The sequence below is a fragment of the Tribolium madens genome, unplaced genomic scaffold (genome assembly GCF_015345945.1).
Source record: "Tribolium madens isolate multiple individuals breed KSU strain unplaced genomic scaffold, Tmad_KSU_1.1 Scaffold_91;HRSCAF=231;Tcas5.2_LG7, whole genome shotgun sequence".
Classification (NCBI taxonomy): domain Eukaryota; kingdom Metazoa; phylum Arthropoda; class Insecta; order Coleoptera; family Tenebrionidae; genus Tribolium; species Tribolium madens.
In genome coordinates this window covers 4,030,722-4,041,550 of record NW_025401063.1, presented here as the reverse complement: position 1 = coordinate 4,041,550, position 10,829 = coordinate 4,030,722, and the positions used below count along the sequence as shown (strand labels likewise).

General features: G+C 35.8%; 4 protein-coding genes across 8 annotated transcripts in view; 3 read left to right on the top strand and 1 right to left on the bottom strand.

Moving 5' to 3' along the window:
• Positions 1 to 10,829, bottom strand: part of LOC123011092 (protein arginine N-methyltransferase 6) — a 69,838-nt gene that overhangs the window by 50,745 nt on the left and 8,264 nt on the right. For both annotated transcript variants that reach the window (XM_044408379.1, XM_044408378.1), the window contains one exon: positions 1,201 to 1,437. In XM_044408379.1, coding sequence (XP_044264314.1) covers positions 1,201 to 1,437 — 237 coding nt within the window. The remainder of the gene's footprint in view (positions 1 to 1,200; positions 1,438 to 10,829) is intronic.
• On the top strand, positions 1,193 to 2,997 carry LOC123011087 (prostaglandin reductase 1-like). The gene is made up of 4 exons (XM_044408368.1): positions 1,193 to 1,599; positions 1,647 to 1,749; positions 1,799 to 2,349; positions 2,397 to 2,997. The coding sequence occupies exons 1-4, from the start codon at positions 1,494 to 1,496 to the stop codon at positions 2,699 to 2,701; spliced, it is 1,065 nt and encodes a 354-aa protein (XP_044264303.1). The 5' UTR covers positions 1,193 to 1,493; the 3' UTR covers positions 2,702 to 2,997.
• LOC123011089 (prostaglandin reductase 1-like) lies at positions 4,217 to 5,506 on the top strand. 4 transcript variants are annotated; one of them, XM_044408371.1, is made up of 5 exons: positions 4,223 to 4,397; positions 4,439 to 4,541; positions 4,591 to 4,739; positions 4,842 to 5,171; positions 5,215 to 5,506. In XM_044408371.1, exons 1-5 carry the CDS (start codon positions 4,250 to 4,252, stop codon positions 5,442 to 5,444), a joined length of 960 nt encoding a protein of 319 aa, XP_044264306.1. In that variant the 5' UTR covers positions 4,223 to 4,249; the 3' UTR covers positions 5,445 to 5,506. The 4 variants fall into 4 exon arrangements, with proteins under 4 accessions (XP_044264305.1, XP_044264307.1, XP_044264306.1 ...); XM_044408370.1 differs by having other exon boundaries at positions 4,217 to 4,397; positions 4,591 to 5,171; positions 5,221 to 5,506; XM_044408372.1 differs by having other exon boundaries at positions 4,217 to 4,397; positions 4,591 to 5,152; positions 5,215 to 5,393.
• On the top strand, positions 5,578 to 9,194 carry LOC123011091 (prostaglandin reductase 1-like). Its single transcript, XM_044408377.1, has 4 exons — positions 5,578 to 5,821; positions 5,874 to 5,976; positions 8,312 to 8,494; positions 8,545 to 9,194. The coding sequence occupies exons 1-4, from the start codon at positions 5,671 to 5,673 to the stop codon at positions 9,152 to 9,154; spliced, it is 1,047 nt and encodes a 348-aa protein (XP_044264312.1). The 5' UTR covers positions 5,578 to 5,670; the 3' UTR covers positions 9,155 to 9,194.

Sequence of the window (10,829 nt, the reverse complement as noted above, 5' to 3'; positions counted from 1 at the left end):
TTACAGAATCAATTCAAAACTAATATATTTTATTAGTATAATTGCTTCATTCTTAATTTTAGGCTAAAATAAAGCAATTTGTGATATTTTGAATCGATTTGGCTCAATTTTAAGTTAGAAATTAACCTAAATCAAAGTATTTCAACAAAATACTGATTCAAATAAAAGTTTTCTTCTAAAATAAAGCAATTTGAGCTATTTTTAATCCAATTTTGCTCGATTTTAATACAGAATCAATTCAAAACAAATGTATTTTTTTAATATAATTGCTTCAATCTTAATTTTTGGCTAAAATAAACCAATTTGTGATATTTTGAATCGATTTGGCTCAATTTTAAGTTGGGAATCAAGCTAAATCAAAGTATTTCAACCAAATACCGGCTCTAATAAGAATTTTCTTCTAAAATAAAGCAATTTGAGCTATTTTCAATCCAATTTTGCTCTATTTTAATACAGAATCAGTTCAAAACTAATATATTTTATAAGTATAATTGCTTCAATCTTAATTTTAGGCTGAAATAAAGCAATTTGTGTAATTTTTAATCGATTTGGCTCAATTTTAAGTTAGAAATTAACCTAAATCAAAGTATTTCAACAAAATACTGATTCAAATAAAAGTTTTTTTTCAAAATAAAGCAATTTGATGAACTTGGAAAATTATTTTTCCAACAGAAATAAATAGAGTCAAAGTGCAAACTTTAAACCCTCATAACTTCAAAATTTTTATAGATAAGATTTTTTTAACATTTTTTCCATGATCCTCATATGGCATTTTTCTCTGTGGCGCGAGTTCTGGCGCACCCTGTATACCAAGGCATATCTGAAAACATCACAAGTTTCTACTTATTATTACAGTGGAACACATTTCAACTACAATTGTACTAAATTTTTAATTTTATCTCAAAAAAACAATTAAATAAGTTTTGATTGATTTTAGATAAGATGTAGTTGGTGAATTTCGAAATTTATTTGATTTCTTAAACCCTTCCAAATTTATTGCCCTTTCCATTATTACTTCAAATAAGCCGTAGATAATGATAATAATCCTCCATTTTTCATCAAAATCATCATTAAAATACATTAAAAGTTCATTAAGTCTCACATAATCAGATCAGCAGATTAAGCCCGAATTAACCAATAATAATCAAAAACTGCACTCGATTCAGTAATCACAACCATTGATAAGATCCAATCACTCACCTCAACGACCTTATCAAACCCATTTTCCTTGATCACCTCTCGAGCAATCTTACTCACGTTGCTCGCCTCCACTGCATAAACTCTGGCAGCCCCAGCTTGGGCGCAAAAAACCGACAAAATCCCAGTCCCAGCCCCCACATCCAAAACAGTCCTCCCCTTGATCTGAGCAACATTATCAAAAATCGCCCGTTTGTAAGCCCCATTCCTCGGTGCATCTCCCAACATCAGCTGATGAATCTGAAATAGATAAACCGGCGATAAGGACGTGATTTTCGACAGTTGGCGACATCAAGATGGTGAAGGCACAGGTGTACACCGTTGCGAAAATTTTCGAGGGCGAAATCAAAGAAAGCGACTTGAAGGTGCACGAGGAGGAGTTACCGGCGCTCGAAGATGGGGGTAAGTACCCCAAATTTTGGAAATTAGAGAAAAATAAACGGTTTTAGAGTATTTGGCCGAAAGTTTGTACCTCAGTGTGGACCCCTACATGCGCGCCTACGCCAGGGGGTACACCATAGGGCAGGTGATGATCGGAATCCAAGTCGCCAAGTATGCACCCATCCTGGGTTTGAGTCCCGAATAACGCTCAAATTTTCAGAGTAATTGACTCGAAAAACCCCAAATTCCCGGTGGGGGCCATCGTCGTGGGCAATTTCGGGTGGCGTAGCCACACAATCGTCCAAGACCCCAACAACTATTTCGTCTATGTTTTGCCCGACATTGGGATTTTGTCCCCTTCGCTGGCTTTGGGCGTCTTGGGGGCCCCCGGAGTGGCCGCTTATTTCGGCTTTTTGGACATCTGTCGGCCCATAGAAGGCGACACTGTGGTCGTGAGTGGGGCTGCCGGGGCCGTGGGGAGCCACGTGGGGCAAATTGCCAAAATAAAAGGATGCAGAGTGATTGGGATCACCGGGTCGGAGGACAAAGCCCGTTGGTTGGAATCCCTGGGTTTCGACTACGTCATCAACTACAAAACCACCAAAAATCTAGCCGAGGATCTGAAAATCGGGGCCCCCAAAGGAATCGACTGCTATTTCGATAACGTGGGGGGCGATATGAGTACCACCATCATGGAACTGATGAACCAAGGAGGGCGCGTCTCGGTTTGTGGTTCCATCTCGTCGTACAACGCCAAGAACCCAGTCAGAGGTACCAGTCAAAAATTTTGATTTCGGGAAGTATGTTTCTGGTTTTAGCTGCGATTGTGCAACCGGCGATTGTTTCCAAACAACTAGAATTGAAGGGATTTGTGAGTTTGCAGTTTAGGGATCGGTGGATGGAAGCCATTAAGCAAAACCTAGAGTGGGTGCAAGAAAATAAGTTGAAGTATCGCGAGACCATCACTGATGGGTTCGAAAATGCCACAAGGGCGCTTATTGGGGTTTTGAAGGGCGAAAATGTGGGGAAAGCGGTCGTGAGGACCAAGTCGTCGCACGTGGAACACGAGTCCGTGGATTTCAACCATGCACTAAGCAAATTTAGGAAAATTCAAGGGGTTTGAAATTTTATTTAATAAGTCCGGAACTAGGTACAATTTTTTTCCAAAAATAAAAGCAAAACTAAATCAATAACATACAGTGTGTTATTTCATTTGTAACCCCAAGAGGTCTGTCTAGGAGAAAATAAAACTTTTTTAATTCGCAATTATTTATCAAAATTATCTATCAAAAAAACGCAACTTTTCAAAATTATTCTCAAAAAACACTTCTTTACATAAATTCTATTGTTTTAACTACACACCAAATAATTGTATAATTTATTCAAATATTTTTGCTAAATAAATAAATTTTAATGTGACTTTCTTGAGATGTTTATTTTTCCTCTTCCTAGACATCTAAAAAAATTAACAAGAAATGTTTTTCGCTAGTTTTAATACATTAAGAAAAAAACTTGTTTTTATGGCTTAGATTCTAGAAAACGGTAACTTTGGAACAATTTTTATTTTCATTATTCAAAAAAGCAAAAAATCAAAGAACATACATCATTGTTTAGTGATTTTAAGAAGTAAAAGAGGGGTACTAATAGGACATTATGTAATTAGAAGTAAAAATGATAGTTTAATTCAACTGAGCCACATTAACTCACTTTTACACCGAAAAACATATACTATTTTATCCGCAAACAGATCGAGAGTAAAAAGCAACACTATAATTAGCAAGTAAATAAACAAAATAATCAGGACGTTTTGTGATGAAATCGTAACAACGCTTATAAACAAACATCACGCGTCAGTTTCGGAATTTGTGTTAAAATTTTCGAAAGTGTTTACTAATTTAACTAGTGCAGTTAGTAGTGCAAAATTTTAAATGCTAATAATCTACAATGTCCCTCTTCAAAAATTGCTAAATTAAAGAGAGAAACAACATTAGTCAATAGTGTTAATGTCGTAGTAAAAATTCTTAGGCGCAAAAACAAAATTAAAAAAATTTTTTTTGCTTGTGACATTTAGTCATAAAAGTGGTCACTTTTGTGACGTTTGTCATTTTTTTTTCAGAATACTTCATTATTTGTTATAACAAAAAAAGTTATAAATAGAGAAAATTAAGTCGTCCTTTTTGTCACTTTTCGAGTTCTCTCATTATACTAATTACTCCGTTCTCTGTATAAGTCACTACCTTTTGCTTTTCATTAATTTTAATTTTTATTTTGTCAACCAAGAAGAATCATTAATTTTTTACAGGATTTAGAAAAAAAGATCTTTGTACAGTTGGAGACAAAATACTTTGGTCGCCAATGTCACTTGAGTGACATTAAATTGTAAAGCTTGCTTTAGGACTGTTAATCTTATTTTTAGCTACTGTCAATCATAGTTGACAAGTTGTATCTACATATTTTTGACAAGAAAATATTCATTTTAATGTTAAAGCTTGATAATTCAAACCTTTTTTAATGTAATCATTAAAGTGTCAGAAAAGTGACGACCAGAGTATTTTGTCTCCAACTATACTCATTTCTTGAATTTATTATATGCAACCAACAATCCGCGTGCATAGTTGGTTGCTTGTCCCTTATTTAAAGAAAACACCAAATTATCATTTAATCACGTGTCATGGCATCCATCCGAAGCACCATATCTGCCAAACAAACCAGAATGGTAATCGCCAAGAAAATAACCATCAACAAACGGTTCGATGGCATGCCCAAACCATCCGACTTCAAAACAATCGAAGAAGAACTACCACCACTCAAAACCAACGGTGAGTGTTTTGATTGGCTAATACCAATTGTTTTCTCCCAGAATTCCTTGCAGAGGCGGTTTTTTTAAGCGTGGATCCCTACATGCGCGCTTACGCCCATAACATCCCATTGGGGGCAACCATGGTAGGGACCCAAGTGGCAAAGTACGTATTTTATCCCCTCACGGGAGAAAAACCACGAAAATGGTTGCAGGATAATTGAAAGCAGGAACGAGAAATACCCAGTGGGCAAACACGTAGTCGGGAAATTTGATTGGCGCAGCCATACGATTTCCTCGGGACTTCCCAGTCACGTCCAAGGGGCGGGAAACGCACCAGCTCCTTATCTAGTCCCAGATTTAGGTGATTTACCCATGTCGTACCTTTTAGGGGTTTTGGGAATGCCGGGATCGACGGCTTATTTCGGCCTTTTGGATGTTTGCATGCCGAAATGTGGGGAAATAGTTGCTGTTTCAGGAGCGGCGGGTGCTGTGGGCTCCATCGTGGGCCAAATTGCCAAAATTGGGGGTTGTAAGGTTGTTGGTATCACAGGGTCGGAGCGCAAAGGGCGATTTTTGGTCGACCAAATGGGTTTCGATGGGTTTGTCAACTACAAAACGGACGATATTGCCCAAAAACTGGACCAGTTGGTACCAGAAGGCATCGATTGTTATTTTGACAATGTTGCAGGGGAGATTAGTTCGGCGGTTATACGACATATGAGGGAGTATGGGAGGATTTCAGTTTGTGGGTCCATTTCGTCGTACAATTATGATGTTAGTGACCCTCCCAGAGGTGGGGCCCTTAATCCACATAATTGGTACTACTAGTACCTCAGTTTCAGTTGTTCAACACCACATGGTCAGAAAACAGTTGACAATGAAGGGATTTCAGAATTATTTGTACCAAGACCGGGCGAGTGAAGCTTTCCAGAAAACTCTCAATTGGTTGCAAAAAGGGAAAATGAAATATTGCGAAACCATCACTGAAGGTTTCGATAATATGGTCCAGGCGTTTATCGAAATGTTGCAAGGGAAAAATTTGGGCAAAGCTATAGTTAAAGTTTAAATGATAATTTTGACACCACTTATCTTGTTTTCTATAAATAAAAACATTCAGTTTTTAACGCAGTCGCAGTCTTATCTTCTAATTCCCCCAATGACAAGCATTTAATTATCAGAAGGGCCACAACTGTACTAGGAAACACGTCAAAAAACGCTACATCATAGTTGCAATAATCTCGTTTAACCTTGTCCTCCCGTCTCACTACTACCGGTATAAATAAACACAAACAATGTCATCGCACATTATTAAACGTATGCTCAGTGGGTGTGTAAACATGGTCAAAGCCAGGAAATACATTTTCGAAAAGCAATTCGAAGGGTTGCCCAAAGCCACCGATTTGAAACTTGTTGAAGAGGAACTACCACCGATCAAGGATGGAGGTAAAACCTTACAAAAACGTTATTTCAGCTGAAATCTAACCTCATTTTGTAGAGTTTTTAGCAGAAGCGGTCTATTTGAGTGTGGACCCTTACATGAGGGCCTATGCCCCTGGCTTGACTCTCGGCAGGACTTTCATTGGGTCGCAAGTGGCAAAGTAAGTAATCAAAATCGTAAAGTAATAATCAAATTAACTTGCATGTAAAAAGTTGGAAAGAATATGAGTTATGACAGTTTCGGTTAAAATTATACTTATTAGGACATGTTTTAAAGCATGTTTTGACACTTATTTGATTGTAAGTATTCGAATTTTTCGTAAGAAAATTAAAAATTTGAGGTGACGATAAAAAAGCTCTTTTGTTTTGCTCTCTTTCTCGTTCTTATGCTTTGGTCTCTCATTTGCTTTTATGCCTTAATGCTATCTCTCTCTTATTTGCTCAATGTGTTTATGCGCATGTTTAAATTTCGCGCATTTATGCCCCCGCCATCTTTTGACAGTTATTTGAATTGTATTTGAATTAGAGAAAAATTGCTGACTTCACCGGAGTTCGAACCCCACCACCACACCGGCCGACAGATTCTCTGCTCTAATCCAATATACAGGCTGTTCGGTCCAAGTCGCCCCGTCTGATAACACCCAAACTTACTTCGTTTTTTCAAAAAGTAAATCTTTAAGTAATAATATTCATTCTTAGCTTTCTTAATAAATGTATCAAATTTTTTTAGCACATCCGGTGTTGCCGGAAATGCTACCAAATTTAGTTTTTCAAATGGAACAACTATGTTTTGTTTCCTCCAAACAATAATAATTGACATGAAAAATACTGTAAACCACTATTTATTACATTTTGCGTAACACAATGCAATTAAAAAAACATCTTAAATCTTAGAATTTCATAAGGAAATTGGTCGCGTAGCCTGATTTTCAATTTTAAAGGAAAAGTGTGAATAAAAAAATGTTTGGATACAGTTTAATTTTTGGTTTGACAAATCTAATTTGTCAGTTGATGAGCGAGTTCTCTTATGAAAACTCTTGGATTTTCTTCGACTGATAACAGAACATTCAGATTTCTATTTTCTTGTTCTTCACAAAGAACCATAGGTTTTTTAGTTTTAAGAAGCGAAACTATTCGTCTCAGTTGTTTTTCAATTCGACTAAATTTCCAACGATTTGGGTAAACTCTATTTGGGTATTTTTCTCTATACTGTCTTTCGGCTTCCGCTCTATTTTTATTGTACTTAAAAAACCCTTCAAGTTGGTAAATCAGCTTCGTAATTCGTCGTAATATATCATCCATTATTAAAGATCTCAATAAGATTTATTGATAAATTAGGCTTTGTCAAACTAACAATTAAAGCGTATCCAAGCATATTGCTTTTTGGATGAATATCTTGACAAGTAAAATCCGCCTACGTTGCAAAATTTGCAATAAAATTCAAAAATTTAAATTGTCATCTGAGTGTTTTATACAGGGTGTTTCACGTAATTTTACGAGGCCTGCGCCTGTAAGATGCAATCAATAATACATATTCCGATACGAACTCGATTACAAATTTTGAAAAATTGAATAATCTTCTCTAGTTTGTTCACCCTTTAAAAAATTACAACGTTTTTAGTTAGTTAGTGATTAAGATAGATAAACTACAATCATATTCATGCCGTCTCTTGATAGAATAAATGATAATTGTTTCTGAAAAACTGCAGTTTATGACTATTAATGAAACAGTGATTAGTTTGACAACTACTGTCATGAGTTTCCAAAAATTAAATAATTAAATTTGTATTTTTTGTATCCAGTGTTCTGTGACTTTTGTATATTTGGGTGCGTACATTAGGTGCAAACCTCGTAAAGTTATGTGAAACACCCTGTATAAAGTAAAATGTAATAAATAGTGGTTTACCGTATTTTTCATTCCAATTATTATTGTTTCGAGCAAAAAAACATAGGTGTTCCATTTGAAAAACGAAATTTGGTAGCATTTCCGGCTACACCTGATGTGCCAAAGAAATTTGATGCATTTACTAAGAAAACGAGGAATGAATAGTATTATTTAAAAAATTAGTTTTTGAAAAAAAAAAGTAAGTTTACCGAACACTCTGTATTCATATATACACAAAATTTTTCAAAAATTTATTTCTTGCGTATCTACAACGTTTTAACGCTTTTCTGGGTCTTTTGCACTTCTATGAGTGCCTTTCGAGCAATTTTAAAGTTTTTAATTTTTTCAATTCCTGGCAAAATTCCTGTCTTAAAAAAAATATTGTCCTGTGCACTTAACAACAAATGACCAATTTCGCGTTTTAGTTTCAATGTAAAAAGTTCAACTTTTTTCTCTTGAAAAACGTTCTTGGATCGAGTTTCAATTTTTTTCCACAGTCATTTGTAGAAAAATTGAAACTCGATCCCAGAACGCTTTATCTCTGTTTTGTTCCCGAACTAGTGTAATATACTATTTTCATGCACTAGACCTAAAGTTTGCTCTGTTTTCAGAATAATCGAAAGCAAAAATGACAAATTCCCAGTGGGGAAGTACGTGGTTGGTGAATTTGGTTGGCGAACTCATTCAATTTCGAACGGAAGGCCTATGGAAGTTGGTAGACCTGGCGCGTGGCTCGCTCCTGACCTCGAAGGGTTACCCCTATCCTACACCTTGGGAGTTTTGGGAATGCCGGGGTAAAAACCCTCTCTCACTTATTATCATTCTTGTGTTCTTTTTTTCTTAGAAATACAGCATATTTCGGTTTTTTGGAGCTCTGCAAGCCCCAACCCGGCGAAACCGTGGCCGTCACAGGCGCCGCCGGCGCCGTGGGCAGTATCGTGGGTCAAATAGCCAAAATCAAGGGTTGCACAGTTATTGGAATCGCCGGTTCGGAGGAAAAAGGCAAATGGCTGGTAAACGACCTAAAATTCGACCATTTCATCAACTACAAAGACCCCGATTTTGAGAAAAAACTCGCACAAGCGGCCCCCAAAGGCATCGATTGTTACTTTGATAACGTGGGGGGGCAGATCAGTACTATCATCATGAACAAAATGAACCTTTTCGGGAGGGTTTCAGTGTGTGGGGCCATTTCGGGGTACAATGACAAAAGTGCGGCAAGAGCCGATCCAGTCCAGTTTCCCCTAGTTTTCAGTCAATTGAAAATGGAGGGATTTGTCGTCCATAGATGGGCGGATAGATGGTCTGAAGGGATTTTGCAAAACAAACAATGGATCAAAGAAGGGAAAATGAAGTACAGGGAGACTGTCACTGAAGGGTTCGACAATATGTTCAAGGCTTTCGTCGATATGCTTCAAGGGGGAAACACCGGGAAAGCCGTCGTTAAAGTTTAACTCTTTTGTTATTTTTTTTAATAAAACACAACCAAAACGTTTAATTTTTTTATTACGCTTAAAGACTAGAATACGACACGATGTAAAGCAAAACATCCCCGTTAGTGGGGCCAGATAGCACAGTTGTTCCTTTCCCGTTTAATGAAATAAAAAAATGGCTGTATTTACATAACGGTGAGCAAAACGCAAATAAAAAAATATAGACAGGTAGAGCGTTAAATTCTCAATAATTTTATTGAAAATTATACAGGGTTGTTCCGTGTTTTTGTTACAAACTTAAACAGGTGATAGAATATTCAATTTTAAGACAAAAGATTCCTGAACATGTATCAAAAAATGTTATATAAGCGAGCTACACCCCCTGAAAGAGATGAGTTTTTAATGGGGTTTTCCCACTATTGCAGAATAGATAAAATTACAAGAGTTGGTACAGCTGATTACTTTTAAACACCTGAACGAATTTAAATTTTAAAATTTTTAATCACGGGTTTCTTAAATGGTGCTACAAATTTAATTTTTATCCTCTTTATGGTCTGTAAGACAAACTGTAAACTGATTTTACTCAAAAACGGTAAGTTTTATCGAAAAAACGCAAAAGACCTCTTTTTTGTGAAAAACTATGAAATTTAGAATTTTGTGGCTGAAACTGACAAAAACCAACCGCCAAAATAGTTACGGTACCTTTTACCCAAAACCCCCCAGTTTAGGACGCCCCTGAGTAAAAATTTCGACATTTTATCTTTGAATTCATTTGGGTGTATAAAGGCTATCAGTTGTACCAAATTTTGTAATTTTATCCACGATGGTTTCTGAAATTTTGGAAAAAATCTATTAAAAAATGCACCCCTTTCAGGGGATGTGGCTCCCTTATACAAATTTTTTCGATATATGTTTATAAGAAAGTTTTATCTTAAAATTGAATATTCTATCACCTGGTTAAATTTGTAACAATAAAAATGGAACAACCTGTATTTTAAAAAATTTCAAACATTTAGCAATTTGCCCCGTCTCATATTTTTGAAAATGCTGCGAATACGGTTAAAAGTACAAGCAAAATATAAAAAAGAAAGTTGTAGAGAATAAAATTTTCAAGAAAAAAATCAGCGTAGACCTCTATCTTCAATGGTTTAGGTCCTAAAGACGTTCAAAGACGCTCAAGTGACGAATACGTTGTCATTTTTATTGGTGGTCAAGAGACAAAAAAATAATTTAAACCTAAACGGTTGAAGATAGAGATATGGTCTCGAGGACTTTTTTCTAGGAAACTTAATTATCTACAACTTTGTTCCCTATACTTTTTTTGTATCTTCAACCGTATTCGCAGCGTTCTCAAAAATATCGAAAACAGTGTTAAAAATAAATTATGAACAATTATCAGTTTGCGTTTCGCCCAATATTTTTGAGAACGCTGCGAATGCGGTTAAAGATACAAAAAAAAGGTGTAAGAAACAAAATTGTAGAGAATAAAATGTGCTACAAAAAAGTTCCCGAGACCATATTTCTGTCTTCAACGGTTTAGGTTTAAATTGCTTTAAAACAAATAATAATCAAAACACTTCACAATATGGTAATTTTTTGTTTGTCGGGTAATTAAAAGATGTGGAATTACCTTGTTTTAAAGTAATTCAAGTTGTATTTCTAAAAATTTGCATAGATTAATAGAATTTCACAAGTT

Excerpts from the sequence above, each read along its gene's own strand:
- LOC123011089 (XM_044408369.1), top strand. The coding sequence starts at position 4,250 with ATGGCATCCATCCGAAGCACCATATCTGCCAAACAAACCAGAATGGTA. Across the intron at positions 4,398-4,438 it reads ACCACCACTCAAAACCAACG|AATTCCTTGCAGAGGCGGTT; the intron begins GTGAGTGTTTTG and ends GTTTTCTCCCAG. Across the intron at positions 4,542-4,590 it reads GTAGGGACCCAAGTGGCAAA|GATAATTGAAAGCAGGAACG; the intron begins GTACGTATTTTA and ends AAATGGTTGCAG.
- LOC123011091 (XM_044408377.1), top strand. The coding sequence starts at position 5,671 with ATGTCATCGCACATTATTAAACGTATGCTCAGTGGGTGTGTAAACATG. Across the intron at positions 5,822-5,873 it reads ACCACCGATCAAGGATGGAG|AGTTTTTAGCAGAAGCGGTC; the intron begins GTAAAACCTTAC and ends CTCATTTTGTAG. Across the intron at positions 8,495-8,544 it reads GGAGTTTTGGGAATGCCGGG|AAATACAGCATATTTCGGTT; the intron begins GTAAAAACCCTC and ends TTTTTTTCTTAG.
- LOC123011087 (XM_044408368.1), top strand. The coding sequence starts at position 1,494 with ATGGTGAAGGCACAGGTGTACACCGTTGCGAAAATTTTCGAGGGCGAA. Across the intron at positions 1,750-1,798 it reads ATCGGAATCCAAGTCGCCAA|AGTAATTGACTCGAAAAACC; the intron begins GTATGCACCCAT and ends TCAAATTTTCAG. Across the intron at positions 2,350-2,396 it reads CGCCAAGAACCCAGTCAGAG|CTGCGATTGTGCAACCGGCG; the intron begins GTACCAGTCAAA and ends TTCTGGTTTTAG.